At 31.3% G+C, this 21,399-nt stretch overlaps 1 protein-coding gene across 1 annotated transcript in view; it reads left to right on the forward strand.

Annotated features, from left to right (window-relative positions):
* LOC115879489 overlaps positions 1-21,399 on the forward strand; it is a 62,224-nt gene that overhangs the window by 16,706 nt on the left and 24,119 nt on the right. Inside the window, exon 2 of the mRNA XM_030896390.1 lies at positions 19,315-20,318. Coding sequence (XP_030752250.1) covers positions 19,315-20,318 — 1,004 coding nt within the window. The remainder of the gene's footprint in view (positions 1-19,314; positions 20,319-21,399) is intronic.

Below are 21,399 nucleotides of genomic sequence, written 5' to 3' on the forward strand. Positions count from 1 at the left end.
CCTCTTTGCCCATTACCACTTGACGTATTTGATTCTGCGGATGACATCTATTACCTGGGTTTTATTTCGTATCCACTCTACCCTTAATGGCCTTTCTTGGTTATTCCCAGCATATTTCATTCCATTGAGCGTTGTGCGACCTGCAGTTTCCTTATAGTGTCCGTTTAAGTGTCCAGGTTTCGCATGCATAGGTCATGATTGGTAGTAGACATTGGTCGAATGTTTTCTTCTTTAGATAAAGTGGCATTCTAGATTTGAATATTATTGAGTTTCTTCCATAAGTACACTGATAAAAAAAATATGTAAAAATACACATTAGATCAATGGTGACTTTTATGCCACACAAATATGTGTAAAATTCCATCTTGTCTAGAATTTTACATTTATCATGTAATTTTACATTTGTGGTGTGTAAAATTAAAATGTAGAAATGCAGTTGGTATTTAATCTTACAATGTACTTATACTTCTTTAGTGTCGTAATTATACTACTTAGTCCACTTCAGATTATGTATTTTTATTACATTAGCGTGTATTTTTACATTATATGGGCATGTAACTTTTTTTTGCTCTGTCCGATTTAATGTGTATTTACCATGTATTACTACACTATAGATGAATGAATATGACCAGGACCTAGGAATTGGTAAATTGCATCCAAAAGGTGTTTATAAGAGAAACTCATTCGATTATTTAAATATCTATTAACTTTCAGTGTTATAGTTCCATAAAAAGATATTTAAACACAAATCAAAAATATTGAGAATAGATTACATACTTAAAAAAACATTAAATATTTTATATTATTGAATATAAAACAATTTAAACAGAATTAGTTCAAGATTTTATGTCCTACAATGTACCTAATCTGTGAATGAATGGTATATTTCGTATTAAAAACTTACCGTCTGAGATACATTTTGCTTTTACGAGTTTTGCATTAAGCTTTTGAATCATATCCAGGGTTACTACAGCTTCCTAGAAAAATGTCCAATTCTTAACTGGAGGCCTAAACACGCCAATATGTTTCAATAAAAAATGAATCCTCATATATCTAAAAAAATATATTTAGGAAATTTAACAATACTTGTAAAAATATAATGCTTTAGAACAAAGTTTTTGTAATACTTACATATTTGCACATATTTGCAGTATGAAAGTGACTAGAAAAGGAATAAGCCGAGATAATTACTCTTGGATCTACTACAAACAAGTATTGTATAATATTATTTTGTAAACGTATTTGTCATACATACCTTATTAAAACTGAATTCGATAAATTTTGTCCATTGAAATTTCCACATTTTCCTTGTTTGTTAGTTTCGTTTTTTGCTCGTTTCTATTTTGTTATTTGCCATAAAGATGATATCAACATTTCCTTTCTGACCTATATTCAATTATCTTTCATATCTCTCTTCCAATACTATATATACACGCAGCCCTATAACTTCTAAATATTATTTTTGGTTACAGAGTTTTAAACATTTTGTATTAAACTTATTAATAGCCAACTTACCTTTCATTTTCACTAGACTACTAATTCAAATAATGTAGATTTGTCCAATATAAGTTAAATGGTGTAGTTGTATCACCCAAAATGACAAGTAGTGCTGTAGTGATGGCAGACCTAATACAATTCACTCTCTATAGACAGTGGACGGCTTCATAGCGTGGTCTACTATTGCGTAATCAAGCACGTGATCCGATACATATTATAATTGATTGAAGAAACTTAATACATTGTAAATTTACAATTTGGACGAATATTTACATTGTATTTTGTGATTCTATATAGTAGCCTGTACTTTTCATGTAAATTTACATATAATAGAAGAAATATTACATGCAGCCTTGTAAAAATACACATAAAATGTATTTTTACCATGCATTTTGTAAATATTCAATTACTCATATGTAGAAATACCTTCCTAATTATTTTTATGTAAAAAAACTCTAAACTGTCTGTGAAAAAATAATGTAAATTTATTTACTCCATGCTAACTTAATTCTTCTGTTGATTTCTGGTAGTAGAGATCCCGAGCCGTGTGTTAGTTGTCCCAAATATATGTATTCTTAAAAAATCTTAGAAAATACTGTTATCGACGCCTGTGATCCTTATCATAGGCAGTCATTTTCACGCCGTGCCTGCACCCCGTGTCCGCTGATGTTGGCGAGTAGCGGAGTAGTAGGCGTTGGAAACAGTTGAATGTCAGAGTTTGTTGATTTCGGCCCAGAGAGGACATTGTTTGTCAAGCTAGTTAGAATTATATTTTAAAATATCAATTTCTGTTAAATATATTAATCTCCCGATTACATCAGAAGTGGCGATGAGTTTAATCCAGCGTTCTTAGGCCGTAACGGCGTATTTCTGACTTACTGACGACTATTGACTTGACTTTGACCTTTGAGACTATCGTTTTGTAAAGGCATCGCGTCGCGTCGGTTTCGAGGATCTATTCGGTTGTCTCAGATACGGGTACCCGTCGGCGTCGGATCGGCGAAGCGCGAAAAGAAAACCGGAGGGATCATTCTGCTAGCTCTAGTGCTCGAAGGTAATAGCGAAAAAAAAGCAGTGCTGAAAAGAAGCGTCAAATCACCCCTACAAGTTACAGACCCCAGAAGAATAACAGGAAAAGGTAGTGAGCCAACACATTATCTGAACAAATCTCTTTTGAAAGGTATTTTAAAAATGGCTAGAAAAAAATCGAGATAAATTCTAAGGTAATTAAAATTCTAAGGTAGTATTTTTATACAGTAAAAATTGTTGCCATGGAGACAGATTTGAGTTTAAAGTAATTGTTCGGATTTTTCGATTTCGGATTTCGGTGATATGAATCGCCTCGTGGTTCAAGAGGTCTCGAAGAGAGGGCGCTACCGTAGTCGGTTGATAAGTGTCGATTTTGCTTGCGAAAGAAGATGGATGCGAACCTCGGCATAAACAGACAGTTTTTCACGTAAAAAGTAAAATTTTATTGTTAAAATTAACAGTTAAATAAATATCTATCTATGGTCCTCCTGAGGAATAAAATTTCTAGAGTTATGTGTTATTTAGTATTTAGTTATGTTGAGTATGTGTTATTTTATTCTCATTAAACTTCTTGATCAAGCCGAAACGTGGAACGGTGGTTTTCAAACATGATTTTTATTTTTGTGCGTAGAAATATTTTGTTGCTCTTTTTAATTAAAAATATTAAACAAAAGTCGAACACTAATTTAATATTTTCATTGTTTATTAGGTAAATAAAAAATATATCAAGTATATACAGGTATATTCAAGACATTTTATGTGGAAAGGTAAAAAAAGTCTTCAAAAGTTTTTCAGTTTTTCAGAAGTACCTACTATCGATTGTTTCATAAATGTATAATTTATATTTTTCATATATACATTTTTAATTATACCCCATTTTACTTATTACTTATTTCATTACTTTAAGTTTAGTTATAGATGTTATTAATATTTCAGCTATATTTTTAATTTACTGAAACTTTCAACTTTAGGTAGTCTAGTATGTATTGCTAGGTATATCAGTAATATACTAGGTATTACATGAATGTACTGGGTAATTATCTTTAGTGATTAGAAATACAAGAGAGAAATAGTAGATATGTAAAATTTAAAGTTGAATATTTATGAAATCAAACGTTTATCAAGGCATATCTAATATTAATTCATTATAGACTCATAATCCTCCTAGTATACACGCATTTTCGATCTAATATTTGAAAATTCATTTTAAGATGCTGTTTTTAACGTAGTCTTTAAGAAAGTTATTTTGTTTTGTACCTATTTATGTAGTTGAATAAATACATGGTTGTAGAATAGTTAATATGTTCGAACTTCAGGTTTTGCAAATTCACTTGAGAATTATATCAAAAATTCACATAATTTATAAGTATTACATTAGTTTTTCAATTATTATAATTAATTTTAACCACCTCATTATATTTCAGAGTTTTTCAGTTTAATTCAGGTATTTCGCCAGTATTTCAGGAACTTTATCTTTGTATATGCCGTAATTAATAGCAAATAACCCTTCGAATAGTGTTGTAATAAATTGACACATTGTGAGTGTTAAAATAGTTGTGTAAAATTTTGTAGAAGATGAGAACGAAACGTTTATTAAAGTACACAGGGCTACTTTTTAATAAAAGCGTAATTTCTTTTAATTAGAAATAAAAGTAAATGTCCAGATGAGTCAAATTCTAGGCGCCAGAGTACTATTATGTAGTAGATTTCACAACACGCTGTAGATATTTCGAAAACAAACTACTAAAGGACGACATAAAATAAATATTCTCGGAAATAACATATTGTTTCGGTAAAACATGTTTAAATAGTGTTTAACAAAAATGTTTAATAGTTAATATACAACTAGCAAATCCGATTATCTTAATCTTATATAAAATGCATACACTTTTCATATTATGCGTAAACAAAAATAAATAAAGCGGTAATATTATTTTAATTCAAAATACATAAACTAAGCTACCTAGGTATGTACTTAAATCTTTATGCGTAAATATATGAGTTTTACAACCCCGAATAAAGTAATTATCTAGGGGTACCCTTTTACCTAAAAAAACGAGTACTTTCAATATAAACTAGCCATATCTCACTACCTGAATACTGTTGGACATCCACGTGGAATGGGACAAGTAGATAGAGAGGCATAATCTCTAGTAAGTGTAACAAGTTGCATTACGATATCTAGGTTGAAAATGTTTCAAACATTCAGTTTGGATTGCTTGGAACTAAGCACTAGGAGCAAAATGAGCGTATCTGGACAAGTTGCGTTTATCCCTCCGGGCGTAAATGATAAAGTCGGCGTTAGCGAGTTTTGGCGTAAATTAGTAGCGAATTATGCGAAATATCAAGGGGAATAAAAGAAAAATTGGATGCGTAGAATATATATTATTATATTTAGCGTTACTATACTACTATATTTAGCGTTAGATCTACTAAGGATCACTTCGACACAGCTAATAGGATCCAATCAATATCCAAGGTAGACAGGTTCATTTGAATTTCTAAGCAGCTGAGGATTGGTTGATATGAAGTTAGAATGCCTAGGATGATATGCACGGTCAAAGAACAAGTACTGTGGAATAGCTAGGTTTGGCAAGCTATGGATTTTGGTTATGGTAGATTCAAACGGGAATTAGGATTGGAAAAAGGAGTAGGGTTAGTTCTACCCGGTACTCTCTTTTCAAGGTATACGTTAGTATGATAGCTGGAAAAGGCGTGTGGTGGTTGCTAAGGTATGAGTTTACCACCTGGGCGCTTTGTGAGTAGGGCGGACAAGACTTGCGAATAGGGATGAGTCCCGGTATTCGGTCTGGTTAGTTCGACCCGGATTGCTCTCTTTTCCAGTGGCTGGAATAGGCGTGGGCCCATAGTTAGATTTATATTTTAGAATTTAGGTTTAAGATTTTAGAGTTGATATTTGACTTTATTTTGTTGCACGCAAGCTGCAGATTGCGTGTAACACCAATATATAATAAGTAATTCGTTTATTTTACTTTTTGAAATTTTCTTTAGTCCCTGAATAATTTATTTGTCCATCATGAGTTTTTGAGTATTGTTTCTGAGTGAGTTACGTTATTTTATTTTTATTTATTTAAGTAGCAAATAAGACGTAGCTCCAGTATGAGCAGTGAACAATCTGACGATATTTTTATTTCAGCTTTTAAAAATGTCCTTTAAATGGTTCTGTGATTATGTTTCTCCTTTTAGAGTGATGTAACAATAGTAACAATTAGCTGATAAGGTTTTGTCAATTGGTTTTGTATCAATTGTCCAGTATCAGCAGCAAACAATCTAACATACATTTTATTTCAGCTTTTAAAAATGTCCTTTAAACGATTCTGATTATGTTTCTCCTTTTAGTGTGTTGTAATAATGGTAACAATTAGCTGATAAAGTTTTGTCAGTTGGTTTTGTATCAATTGTCTAGTATCAACAGCAAACAATCTAACATAATATATTTTTATTTCAGCATTTAAAAATGTCCTTTAAACGATTCTGATTATTTTTGTCCTTTTAGTGTGATGTAACAATGGTAGCAATTAGCTGATAAAGATATGGCTCAGCAGCAAAAAAACTAATAAATATTTTTATTTCAGCATTTAAAAATGCCATTTAAAAGGTTCTGATTATTTATGTCCTTTTAGTGTGATTCAGAGGAGTGAGGACACTCAAAAGTCAGGAATGGCCGAATGTTATCGACGCCTGTGATCCTTATCATAGGCAGTCATTTTCACGCCGTGCCTGCACCCCGTGTCCGCTGATGTTGGCGAGTAGCGGAGTAGTAGGCGTTGGAAACAGTTGAATGTCAGAGTTTGTTGATTTCGGCCCAGAGAGGACATTGTTTGTCAAGCTAGTTAGAATTATATTTTAAAATATCAATTTCTGTTAAATATATTAATCTCCCGATTACAATACGAAGTAAATAACTAACTAAATTAAATATATTTCATTAATAAAAATGCAATTACATTGTTGCTTTCCTTTTCCTCAGTAATAACAAATCGTAAATGTTTTCAAACGAGACATACTAAATAATTATATACAGTTATTATGATTCTATTTTCGAAAATATTGTTGGCTAATTAAACAACCAACAATGATAAAAATGAGTCACCAACATATGTATATATTTAAAGTTGGGCACGTTGTCAGTAACAGCAGGAGCGTTTTATTTACTTACATCTGTACGCTTTTGACAACGTATATTCAGTAAACAGCTGAGGGAACATTATTCCAACAGTGCAGTATTATAATGTGTACTGGAAAGTATTTACATATTAACGTATTAAATTGCTTATTATTTTTGTTAGATTATCCATTATTATTTTAATAGAATCCCAAGTAGCAAAAAGAAGTTCTAAAAGGATTGAGTTATTTTATAACAGTCGAATAGCGTTGCCTTAAGGACTGCTTGATTTTATTAAGCGGTTGGTTTCCACCATTCTGTTTTTTAATAAAAGTTGTCATATTAAACTATTTTCTAGTGGTTTTTACAACGTATCCTATAACGCATTAAACGATAATTTCTTTTAGTATGATATAACACTTAATAAGACAATGCTATATGATAACAAACATATTATTTTGTTAGACTCTTATACCCACCATGTAAGAGTTCTATTATATTCATATAACTAGTAGTCACAAGCTCATATAATAGTTACTTAAACTTGTCTTATTAAAGTTGTATTACGTTGTATGATAGAATGATTTATTGCGTTAAACTACGGTGCTGTATATAACACTAGTTATATAGCCTTATAATCCTTATATGATAAAATTGTGATTAACAAAATTAATTCGCTGTAATATCTGCATTATAAAACTGGTAATGTATAATATAACCTCATTTTAAATTAAATGGTATACCTAGTTATTTATTTTGTTATTGTTGTTGTTGCAAAAGTAATATCTACGTACGAGTATAATCAATCACAGCTATTATGAATTCTGGACAAAGTTGGAAAAAAGCTAACAAACGCAGTGGTAGTTATAAAGAGCATGTAAGAAAAAACTCATCGAAATTACGGCAAATAATCCCGAGAATTCCCTGGGTTCCCAAAAGCCAAAATCTCTCGGGTTGTGTGGCTTCTTCAAAGCATTGTTGCCACGTTGATGTAAAAGTTTTACTGTAGTAATGTTTGTATTGATTTATTGTTGTTTTTCCAAGTCCTTAGGTTGCCGCTCACTCGTCGGGCATGCATGAATCCATGAAAACCTGATCATGTTTGTTAGTTTAAATACTAATCCAATGAGATTTGGCAACATCTATTTGTCACAAATCTCAATATGTCAAAAATAGTTTTATAGTGCCTGGAAATTCTGCGTAATGATAGATATTTATCCTATACCGTTTTATTTTACAACAAAGACTTATTTAAGGGATTCATTTATAATAAAATGGTTGCATTATAATTCGCCATGTTTAAGGCAGAATTTTTGTATGGCCTATGGCCGCCATTATATGAAGCAAAATTAAAAACATCAAAATAAATTGTAAAATGTTATTTTTGAGAACTATTTTGTCATAAGATTCCCACATACAGTAATAAACTGTTTAATTAAATTAAAAACAAGAATTTTTGAAAATTTTATTTTATTTTATTGTTTAAATTTATACGTAAACCTTAATCGAAATTAAAGCGCTTTAATTTTTTGCCAAATAGATACCTATAATCTACCTGTAAAATTTTCGGCGCAACAAAAATTGTCCCTACTTTTCAAACCCTATTAATGATTTTTTGTATTACATATTTGCTGTACCTTCTGGCTCTACCCGCCATTTTCACCGTCGAGTAAAGTCTCCTTTTTAACAATCCACATCCTCTAGATTCATTTTATGACACGCTTAAAATATAATTTGCTTCTAATATTCTTCGGTAAAAAATAAAATACTCTTTTACCTCGCTAAATGATCAAATGTTCTGTTTCTTAGATGTGACCACGTAATACACAATAAAACTAGTTTTATAATAGTTATATAACGCTGTGTTAAATAGTTGCATAAGAGTTGTATACCCTTTTTATAGAACTTCTATACTACTAAACGGTTGTATAAAAATGGGCCTTTTTTGGTTGTAAAGCTATCATATTACGGTCTTATAGCACGTTATATGAATTGAGGTATCCTATAAAAATGATCACATAACTGTTTATACAGCCTTTATAAAATAAAATTTGCTACTTGGGATAGATCTTAATATTTTTCCACATAATTTTAACAAAATTTCTTGTAATAAAGAAAATTAAAAACGAAAATTGAAATTAATATTATGGTGTTCTTTATTTTTGAAGGGAATTTGAAAGGGGAGGTGTTAGATACTTTATTTTTTATTTAAGTTTAACCTTAAAAGTTATCGGGTAAAATCAGATGAAAGACGGGAATGGGTTAACATTACATCAAAAAGCTTCTAAATATACGATGTAATATGCCCTTAAAATACATACAATTAATATCATACATTAGAGATGAGCAAGAAATTGCCAACTATTTTAAAACTGCAATTGCAACCTGCGATTGGCTCTCATAGGAAACTGCGATTGCGATTTCTTTTTTTGGAGTTGCGATTTGCGATATTGTTGCGAATGCAATTGTGTGTCTATTGAAGCATTTTATAGTAAACTGCGATTGAATTTTCTCTCTGATATTATTTTCTAGGGCTACGATCATAATATACCGGGTGTTTCTCAATCCCTATAACTTTATTATTTTTTCTAATAAAAAAAACAGATTTGGTGTGTTAGTAGGTATATATTATATATGACATAAATTAGGATTGATTGAAGTATTTAATTGTTTTTAGTCACTTCCTGTTTTACCGGAATGACTACAACTTTTGATTTTTAAATGACACCCAGTAGCGTAACTACCGATGCGCCGTGTGTGCGAAGCACACGGGCCCGGTCCCTCGGAGGGCCCGGGCCGCATTTCCATATCTATCGCATGCTATCGCGAATCAAGCAGAATCGGGCGATCCCGAATTAAGTTCTTATCTATCACATGTCCTCTTAACTACTTAACTAGCACACGCTATCGCGAAAATAACCTATTACTTTACACTTGTTCTTATACAATTTTCTAGCTGTGTTTTCCTTTTTATTTTGCAAAATAAAAATAACTGGAAATATGTGATTTTTCATTAGCAGCATTAAATTTAACAAAAAGGAAATTTGCTGTATTGTCACTGGATTTCTGTACCATGGAATAGAAATAGAACTAAGCTAGTTGTAGCATCAAAAAGAGCATGAAAAATTATACTATAATTACTATATACAAAATCACTATACTTACTATATACAAAATCACAAAAACTCTAGTTACCTAATGGTTGTATTAAGGGGACGATAAGACAGCTGAGTTACGAGAGGTGCCAGAAACTGCCACGTTTTTAAAATCACCGTGTAGCTCAGTAACTAAGAGGGCCATGACAAATGCTATTAGGGCATCTCTCATTTTGTCAAAAAGTAGCCGACTATTGTGAAAACCTATTCATAAGGGCGATCATTAACAAAACACATGAAAATGGGATACCCTGTAGGTACAAGGTATTCCATTCGTAAAAAAAATATCTTATTATCGCACCCTGAAGGGCATAAAAAATTGCTATAGCACTTAAATTCAATTTGTCCTTGCTTCAAATAATATCGCGATTACCTGTGCTGGTTATGACGGCAATTCCCAATACTTCTTTCTTAACATGTTCATGTTTCTATTTACATTGTTTATTTTAATTTAGTTAATTTTGTTGTTGTTTTTATTCATTTGATATTTTATATGTTTTGGGTTACATATTCTGTGTTGCAGTAATAAATAATATTATATAAAAATTAATTTGATAATGTTATTTCTAACCTAAAATATGAGTGCATATTATTCAGATTAGTATATATAAGTATTGAAATATGTAGGTGTAATAGGGGGCCCGGTAAAATTTTTGCACACAGGCCCGTGAGTCTGTTGTTACGCCACTGATGACACCCTCATCATATGGTAACTTTTGACATTTTCGCTTAAAAAATCTTATTTTAAATTTCAATCTAGAATGTTGTAGTCCTGGATAAGGTATTTCACTGGAAAGAAAACTAATTAAGAACAATAAACAAAAAAATAGATATTGGGTGCCAGGCATGTACAAAGAAAGAAAACACAGTTGTATATTATTTAAAACTAATGACTATATTTATTCATGATGAATTCTGATGGTAAATAGCATTGTACAATTTTAATAATTATTATAGTGGTTATTTGTTGAGTAAAACTATGTATGTAAATAATATTAAATATGTTCTATGAAAAGACTATGAAAAAATACAATGCGTGTAATGTTATAGAAAATATAAGAAAAGTAGCATTACTTTATTTAAATTGTTAAATTTTATGCGGTGTTGAATCTGATATGTTGCAACCTGTAGATTCTAGAATCTATGTCTCGTTATTCATCTGTTAATATAGCGCAATAATAATATCTATAGAAAGTAATACTATTACAAGGCGTAATATAATGAAACCTAAAATCTAAATCACATTGTAACTACTGCATCGACATAAACGTTCTTATTAATCTAACCACTAAATATAGTCTGTACGATATTATTTAAAATGTACGTTACTGTTTAAGACTGAAAATATAGAAAATCTAAAACATAAAAACTAGAACGTAAATCTACACTTAGCTGTTCTTTATGTAATCTTGCTTCAAACAGTAGCAGCGTGAGGTGGTCTCGCATCTCTGTACTCAGCCATCCAACACAACCAAAGGGGCCAGAATGAGACACCATAAATTGGTACAGCCGTAACTAACTAGCTTACCAGCTGGGAACGAAGCAGCATGGGACTCAAGCTACATCCACGCTGTGGCACTTATATGTAAGAAAAAATCGTTCTTACTGGGGACACTCGTCCACAGGACATCCGTACATAAGACACTACCCGTACCTTGGACACAGTCCGTACCTTGGACATAGTCCGTACCTTGGACACAGTCCGTACTTTGGACACAGTCCGTACCTTAGACACAGTCCGTACCTTGGACCCTAAAAATATGAAACTCTTGTTTAAAACCAAACAAGGTCTAATAAACAAAATAAACCTACCTCGAAATACTTCCGAGGGCTCAATAAATAATAAACAACATGTCCTTTCTTCCATGTGACATTCTGGAGGACAAAAGAAAAGGGACGCCAACGTGCCAGCAAAATACAAATACAAGTTGGGACATCCGTAACTCTACCCTAAAAATATTCAATAATAATATCGAATCTAAAAGGATAATCTTTCATCTTTACCTGTTGCTTCGAAATAGCAGCTGATTCAAATTATACAGCAAGATTTAAATAATCACCATTTCTAAAAGCTGGGATACAACAGAGCGTCAAAACAAAGTGAGGTTAAGCACGGAGAGAGTTGACAGAAGCGACGTTGACAGCGCGCGCCTCCACAGAATAGTAACAGGGTTGTGTCGAACGATAACAGGGTTGGCGACTAGGGAACGTAAAAATTACGTGTCAAATAAACTATCCGGCCTGAACGAGAGGGAATCCGGTGATGATAGGCTAGACATCATATATCATATGTAAAAAAGACATGTAACGAACTAAAAACGTTACAATGTTATGGCTGTGTTAAAAACACTAATTTTAATAGAGATACCTTGGAAAAATAGATTTGATTGTCTAATCTATTGTTTTTCGCATCTCGCAGCCAGTTAAAAAGGTGCCCAAATCGTAGTTTTAAATAAATCTCAATTTTTCCAAATGGAACGACGCGACGGTGGCTCATTGGCATATTTAGGCATTTTTTACGAATAATTTGGTTTGGTAAATATTAAAATCGCAATCGCAGTTTCAATTGCCATTGGAAAATCGCAGTTTTGCTCATCTCTATCATACATGTTCATTTTTATAGAGGAAGTATTTTATTTGTACTTCTCTAACAAATATTAGCAAGTATAATTTAATATTCATGTAAATTATTAATTAATTATTACTGTACGGAATTTTTTCAGCCATGCGAGAAAAAGCTGATAAAACTGCTTGGTTTATATATTTTTTACTAGTAGATGGTGGACGGGGGGGGGGACATATGTACCTATGTAAAATTATCTTATTTAATCGAAACATTCACTGTTATCTGTAAAAAGGAAGCAGAACTAGGTAGGCATACTCCCTGTAACTGAAACGTGATGGCTTCTAGAATATGCGATATTCAGGGTGTTTCGAAAAACATGTGCGTGGGGAGATTCCTCACGTAAAATTAAGATTTATTTTTTTTATTAACATAGGTCTGATTCTGCTTTGTTTCCTAGCTACAGGGTGTTAAAATCTTAGTAATCTTTCGATTTATTATAATTTTCTCCCAAAACTTTTCGTGATTCGAATGAAATTTTGAGGGTAAAAGTTACTATAACTGTTACATATTATAATGCTAAAAAAGTGTCGACAAATTCATTCAGGGACGTGCATATGGGTTATCACTGGAATATTAAAAAAAAAGAATGTGCGCCACTGACTTTTTTCTTTTGATATCAAAATTGTGTAGGCAGTTTTATGTCAATTAAAAGTTATCTCTTGATATTTTGTCGAATTCGGCCTCCTTGATGAGATAAACGCAATTTTATTAATCACAAGTAATCAAATTAAAATAAAAATAAAATTAATAAATTATATCTTTTAATTTATTATTAAATATTATTAATAGAGAAATTTCAAATAAAAAAAATAAAGAAAATTAAGATAATCGCAAAAAACCTATTTTTAAAAAGTTTTATCATCCTGTAACTCTAAAAATATCCATTTCCATACTCATTTTTTATAGGATTTTTTTTAATTTTTTGAAAAGGTATCAAGGAGTACTTATTTAAAACTTTTGCAAATTAATGATATTAAAATTTTTTAAAGGTTGCTATTAGACTTGGACCAAGGCAAATTAATAAAATTGCATTTATCTCATCAAGGAGGCCGAAATCGGTAAAATATCAAGAGACAACTTTTAATCGGCATTAAACTGCTTACATTATTTCGTTACAAAAAGTAAAATGTCAGAGGCGTGCATGCTTTTTTTAGAAAAATATTCGAGTGATTCTATATTCCAGATGAATGCACGTCCCTGGTGAATATGTCGACACTTTTTTAGCTTTAAAGTATGTCGAATTTGTAGTATATTTTCCCCTCAAAATTTCAGTCGAAACGCTAAAAGTACTTGGAAGAAAATTATATTAAATCGAAAAAATATTAAGACCCTGTAGCTACGAAACAAAGCAGAATAGGACCTATATTGATATAAGAAATAAATCTTAGTTTAATGTGAGGATCCCCGACGAGAGATGACACATGTTTTTTGAAACACCCTGTATACGGTAACCAGAAGCCTAATATGTATTTTTATATACAGGGTGGTCCAAACTGTATTCCGGAAACTTCGGGAACATATTCTCCAGATAAAAATAAGTAAAAAAGTTCATATAAATGTATGCCCTAAAATGCTTAGTTTCGTCCGTACCTGTATAAAACTACTGACTGAAAAAATATACATTTTCATAACTTTCCACGTAAAAAATGTCTCTTGGTGAAAATCGCTACGAGCAACGGTTCTCAAGATATTTAGAATGGAAATAGTCAATATATGTCATTAATGACAAAAAATAAGCACACGTTGAGTATAGTTATTTGACTGAAATAATAAATTTTTATTTTTTTTTAAATTAATCATACATTTTTCTGCAAAAAAAATTATGATTAAAGAGTTTCTGTTGAATTTTGGCACAAAAAGATTTCAAATTTATGATTTCAGTCTAATAACTATTTAGTCAACATGTTTAATTTATGTCAATGATGACAGGTATTGACAATTTCGATTCCAAATATCTTGAGAATCATGGCTCGTAGCGATTTTTACCAAGAGGCCTTTTTTATGTAAAAAAAGTCGTAAATGTACATTTTTTAACTCACTAGTTTTATACAGGTAGGGACAAAAAGTTATTACTCTTCAAACCAGTTAAATAATATGTAGCTGACATCCTCTATAAATAGGAGTCATATTGATATGAAAATCAAATTCCTCATGTCAAAAAACTCCCAGACACCAATTTTCATCCAAAAATTGACGTTACTTCAGAAATTATTTGGCAAAAATCGAAATAAAAAAGGTAATTTTACATCCTGTATCTCCGAAACTAGGCATTTTAGGACATACATTTATACGAACTTTATTACTTATTTTAATCTGCAGAATATGCTGGCGAAGTTTCCGGAATACAGTTCGGACTACCCTGTATACAAGGCTAGAAGTAGACTCAGGAATATTAAAATCTCAATAAGGCATTCAAAGCTGATAGGTTTGAACCTGGCAATAAGAAAAAGAAACGCAACAAAAATTCCATGCTAGCTAAAATTTTGTAAAAAAATAACCTGAAAAGAGTTAGATTACACACATTTCCACTTAATAAAATATTCATGAAAGCATATTTTCCTTTAAACAATATCAACATCAAATAAAATTACATCAAACGCCTTTTTTAATTAACTTCCCCTGCACGCAAAAATATAAACTTGCAACCATCATCGTCGACCAAAATAAAAAAGAAATTATCGCAACAAAAACCCGAAGCCGTATTTACTGTCCATTGTTTACCGTACCCCACTGTCCACCACCGCGACCGGCCGTATTATATACATAACCCATTATTTCCATGCCCCCCGGGGGCAGTGCCGGGCAGGAATAGAGAGGGACGATGGCGGGGGAGGGGCCGGGCTGAAAAATACTGCTATTGTTTTTGAGTTTAATTCGGATGGTTAACTTGTTGCCAAGTGAGTTTAGAGCTATAGGGTCAGTAAGGCTTGCACGAACGGTCATATAGAGTTTCCACTGGTTTCAACGAATTATTGTTGTGGCCGGGCCAGGGTTTGCCACCTTTTGTATTTAAAAAATCGGGATATCGCTAGTGCAACGTTTTATCTTATGTAAAATATTATATGCCCATCATTGCGTTAACTTAAAAAAACTATTCCAATTTAGCAATAATAATGTAAAAATAAAAAGTGAAAAGTTTAAAATAAAATAAAAAGTAAGTAAAAATAAAAAGTGAAAACAAAATTAGTAAATAATCAATTAAATCTAAAACAACTAGAACAAAATCTAAGCAAAATCAAAAGTTTCAGCTGTATAATCTGCATAATTGGCTTTATTAGTTTATTTAATTATTTTAAAATGAACATTTTTTGGCAAAATAGAACACTAATTCACCACAATACACCAAGACACTTTAAAATATAACATACTTAGTATACACAAGCATAAAAAGGCCATAACCCCATAATGAAATCAAATGCTCAAATGTTTTCTATCCTGTTCACTGCATAAAATTGTCAAAAAAAACTATTCTTGTTAAAAGGTATATGTAGAGTTCTACTTCGAAAAGCAGCTACACTCATTTCTCTCATGTTTTCGACAATGGTTGGTTGAGTTTTGTAAACACGGTCTTTTACATTTCCGTAAAAGACCATACTAGATAAATTAGAAAAATTTAAAGTATTCTGTTAATTGGTGAATGCATACTGCAGTCACCTACTATAATAGAATCATATCAAATCTCTCCGACGAAGGATAATTCGGCAATTTCTGAGGTTTTTTTTTGTTTTAACAGATAGAAAATGATAACGAGGTTTTAAAGTGGAACTAATTTGATAGCTATGTTGAAGTAAGGTCAGGTAAAAAAAATCCAAGAGTAATGTAATAATTATTGTTATTAATGTTAATTATTTTTTGTTTATACTTTAGATAAAAAAAGAAGGCCTATTGATGACGATTATATTCATTTTCATATTCATATTCATATTAGCGTATTTTTTTTCTATTCTATCCTGATTTTTTGTTGGTGAATAAGATTCTTTGAAGAAACAATGTTCCATCGATGCATTCTGTCTGACCCCCGACTTTCCATCGACGATGGTACAAACCAAATAAACGACGATAATTAAACACAGTGCCTTTGTCAAGGTTCTGAGTACCCAATTCGTCTCAATTTTTTCTATATTTCCTATTTTTTAAGCAATTTCTAATGCCATCGTATTATTTATAATTTTTCATTTAAATAATGCTTTTCGTGTTATATAAAATAAACGGTGTTATATAAAATAAAATTCGGGATTGTTTTTTGAGAAATTTTTTTTGAAAACATTTTTAAAGCTGAAATTTGGGTTACAACGAAAGTCGGAAACACAAGCCGTTAGAAAACTAGAATTAATTCATTTATTTGATATCATCTGACTTTATACAATAATTCAAAGTTTATGAATTATTGCTAGTCAAACTTCTTTAATATTATTTTGAATTATATATTATCCGAGGAGGATAATCTACAAAAAGAAATAAGATCCCACCAAAAACATAAAATGTAAAAAAATGCCAAGTCTTATATATAAGCAAGAATATAATTCTTCCACTACAAAATGTTGTGAGATCTCGTGTAAAACCAAATCAGTTTATTTTATTTAGTTTCTCTTTAATATGCAACAGTTTTGTTATAAATTGTTGGAATCAATATTAGACATTCAGATTTCAACTTTAAAAATGTTTAAATGTTTTTACCAATGATTATTAAAAATTATTTTTTTGTCAATTTTACACATAATATATTTTATTTTTTATCTCAAAAACTATACGAGATAGTAAAACTAAACTATAAGAGAGTAGTTTCCAAAAATGTAATAATATACTGAGTGTTCCATTTAAAATAACAAAGATGCTACCAGTCGCTGGATCATCTAAAATCGCACTTAAAATAACTAGAGTGCTACCAGTTACTAGATTACTAGCTATTGTTGTAATCTAGCCAGCTATAGTATGTCCTCATGTCCCAAGCAACACCGTTCAAGAGTATATACGTTTAATAAACGTACCATCCGAATAAATAACGTATATTTTTTTAAAGGTATAAATAATATACGTATTTCATATTACTTTTTTATATGCAACGTATAATATACGCATATTAAAGGTCTTTATTTTCCGTTAATCTTACTATATACGTTTATTATACTGAACATTATTATACTGCTTTTTAACGTATATTCGAAAGAAATATTATATAAAGTAGGTATATAATATTTCGATTTTGGCACCAAGTCAGTTATATTCGTAGTTTTTGAAAAGTTCAGACACAAAGGGCATAGTAAGTCATTATCAGACTGTTTTTTGTGATTCTTTGATAAATTTGAACTCCAATATAAAAATATTGAAAAGAACTGAATTTCAAAAACGTATATAACCAGTATCAATAAATTATACAGAAATGGTATATAGACTACATATACGAAACGTTTATTAGACACTATAAAATCTAGTCACGTGATTAGATCTACCAATCATATCGTTAGACTTTTTACAGCAGATGGAATCTAAATGGAATATGGTATACGTATATGAAACTTATACTCGACACTACAAAATATTGTCACATGATCAAATCTATCCAATCACGTTGCGTCTTCTATGAAACATCTCGGCTCAGGGTATTCATAAGCGTGATCAAGGGTAAAGACGCCATTGTCTCCACACATTGATGTTTGATATCAATATAAGGTGCGTTATTTAATATAATACTTTTCCTAAAGACATAAATATGGTATATCCAGCTACTCCTTTTACACAATTTATAGTTCAAGTTTAATTGCAGAAGAAAGAGAAAGTACACTTAGGCTCTGTTACTTACGTATTACGCGTTGTAGTGTTTTTAGGATTTTTTTTCCGTCATTTTTTTCCTTTGGAAACAGAATTGAGGGTAAGTTTTAAATTTATCAATTATAAGCTTTTATTTAACTTCACATGTAGGTATTTATGTATATTTTTATATTGCATGAATATGTTCATGTTCAATGACAAGTTTTTGCAGTGCTGAGCATAGGTTTTGTAAACGTATACTGTATACCGTTTACATGCCCCTGTCACAAATTAACTACAACAGATGCGAAAGAACACCGAATTACGCGTTCAGGTTTCTGTGACCTTCAGAAAGAGTTTATAGACAATCCGCATCAATGTATAGTTTGAGTTATTATTTGTTTGGGTGAAAATAATCTGCACCAATATGTTATCGAGGCATATAATCTCACAGTAATTTAATAGATTGCTCGTCATATTATATCAGTTCGTAGGAGATTAGGAAAAAAAAGATATTTATAGTATAAAAAATTAATTTATTTAACAAAATTTAATTAAAGATGTGACAAAATAGTTACTTTTCTATTGGTTCTATCGGGCTTTTTCGACTATATAAATCTTTATTTTTTGTAAACTTTAATGCATAAAATATTTTCAATCTAATAAATAATTTAATGATGTAAATAAGAGGAAATTTCTCACATGGGTGGTCAAATTCTATAGTTTTCATTATATCAAACAGCCTCTGAATGTTTTCTTCAGTGCAAAACTCATCAAAATTTAATATAAATAATTTTTCCATTTCCAGTAAATAAAATGAACAAATTTTTCCACTTTCATGATCAAAGGCTTTTAAATGGGTAAATAATTTCGAGTTATCCAGAGATTCGGATTCTTTTGCAAATTTTAGACAAATATCACATTGATGTATTTGAAGACCCTTTTAATTGATGTAGTCAAACATAATTAAAGGCATTTTGAGTTGAAAACATTTCTCAGAGGCTGTTTGATATAATGAAAACTATAGAATTTGACCACCCATGTGAGAAATTTCCTCTTATTTACATCATTAAATGATTTATTAGATAGAAAATATTTGATGTATTAAAGTTTACAAATAAAGATTTATATAGTCGAAAAAAGTCCTGCGATAGACAAAATACCAAGACATGAAAAGATAATTCTGTTAGGGGATTTAAACGCAAGAATTGGAAACGAGGTAGTGGATGGAATAAAACAAAAATATAACGAGAATATAACTAATAGAAATGGCGAAATTTTGACCGAATTCTGTGGACAGAACGAACTGAGAATAAACAAGACATATTTTCCCCATAAAGAACAACACAAATACACCTTCTATGACAATAGAAACAATAAATCAATAATCGATTATGTCATCACCAATCGAAGTTTCTTACCTCAACAAATAATAGACATAAGAATCTTATCCTCAGCCAACATTGGAACAGATCACAAACTTGTGCTAGGAAAGATACGAATAGGTGCGCCGCTATCCAAAAAAAGACCATCGATAAAAACTGAAAAATTCAATATAGAATCCCTCAACCACGAAAGCACTCAACAACTTTATTCAAACAGATGCCAAACACATGTCACTCTTAACTCCATAGTACAGTTTGATACTCCTAACACAGCTTGGAACAAACTGAAAGAAAACATCTGCAAAGGTGCTAAAGAAGCTTTAGGAACACGTACTGTATCACACAATAGAAGACCGAACATTAAACCTTGGTTTACATTAGAAGTCAAGAACATTACAAGGGAAAATAAGGAAAAATACTTACAATACAAGAAATCTCCAACACCGGAGAGCCGAAATATCTATACCGAAATAAGGAGCAGGACTAATAATAGAGTACGAGAAATTAAAGAAGAATATTGGCAGCGATTTAGTAGTGAAATGGAGTCGGATGGAGCACAAAAACGTATTTGGAAGATGTTGAGGGGTTTGAAACAAGAAACAAATGAAACAATGCAACTAAGAACAATTGCAGAAGATACGTGGGAAAAATATTTCAGAGACTTATACGCAGAAACTGATGAACCAATGGAAGCACAAGAGACAAGCCAAAGAGATAATACAGAAGATCATGCGCAAATCACTTACAAGCAAGTAGAAGAGACAATAAGGAAACTTAAAAATAGAAAATCTCCTAATCAAGATAAAATACCAAACGAGCTAATAAAAAACGCAGGCATGGCTATCATAGAGGAATACACAAAACTGTTTAACATTATATTACAACATAAGAAAATACCAGAAGAATGGAAACAAAGTATAACAATACCCATTTTTAAAAAGGAGATAAAACAGACCCAGCAAACTATAGAGGAATAACATTACTGAGCACCTCGCTAAAACTTCTGACTAAGATCATTGCGGACAAAATCTCCTCAATAGTGCCAATAAGCGAGGAACAACAAGGATTCCGAAGAAACCGATCAACTACCGATGCACTATTCATACTCAGGCAACTAGTTCAAAAGTCGTTAGAATATAACTCTCCAGCCTATCTATGTTTTATAGATTTAACAAAGGCCTTTGATAGAGTCCAACTAAAAGACATCATCACCATCTTGGAAAGCAGTAATGTCTCGAAAGAACTCACAGAACTTATCAAGGACTTAAACACAAACACAACAACCCAAATAAGAACAAATTTTACCTTAACGCAGCATCTTCGAACTACAACTGGTATTCGCCAAGGCGACAACCTCGGCCCTCTGTTATTCAACACAATCATGGATCAGGTAATAAAAACCGTCAAGAATACTGGATTAGGATATCGAATGGGAATGCATAAAGTAAACATATTATGCTATGCCGATGACGCAGAACTTATTGCAGAGTCAGAGGACGACCTCCAAAGAATGCTACAAGCTTTTAACAGACAGTCAGAAAAACTTATTAAAACTTATTATTTACTTACTTAAAATTTCCACAAATAACACCAAATGCATGACCACTACAAAGGAGCCTCTACGGTGCAAATTGGTAATAAAAAACAAAACTATTGATCAGATAATGTCACTCGGATGCAAAATTACAAGCTCAGGATTCCTGGAAGAAGAAGTAAGGAAACAAGCCAATAAAGCTGCCGCAATATCAGGACATCTTAAATATCCCATATGGAAAAACAAACATTTGAGTACAGAATGTAAGTCAAGAATATACAAAACCTGCATACGACCAG

Source organism: Sitophilus oryzae, unplaced genomic scaffold (assembly GCF_002938485.1).
Source record: "Sitophilus oryzae breed Bouriz unplaced genomic scaffold, Soryzae_2.0 scaffold_1576_pilon_pilon, whole genome shotgun sequence".
Lineage (NCBI taxonomy): Eukaryota > Metazoa > Arthropoda > Insecta > Coleoptera > Curculionidae > Sitophilus > Sitophilus oryzae.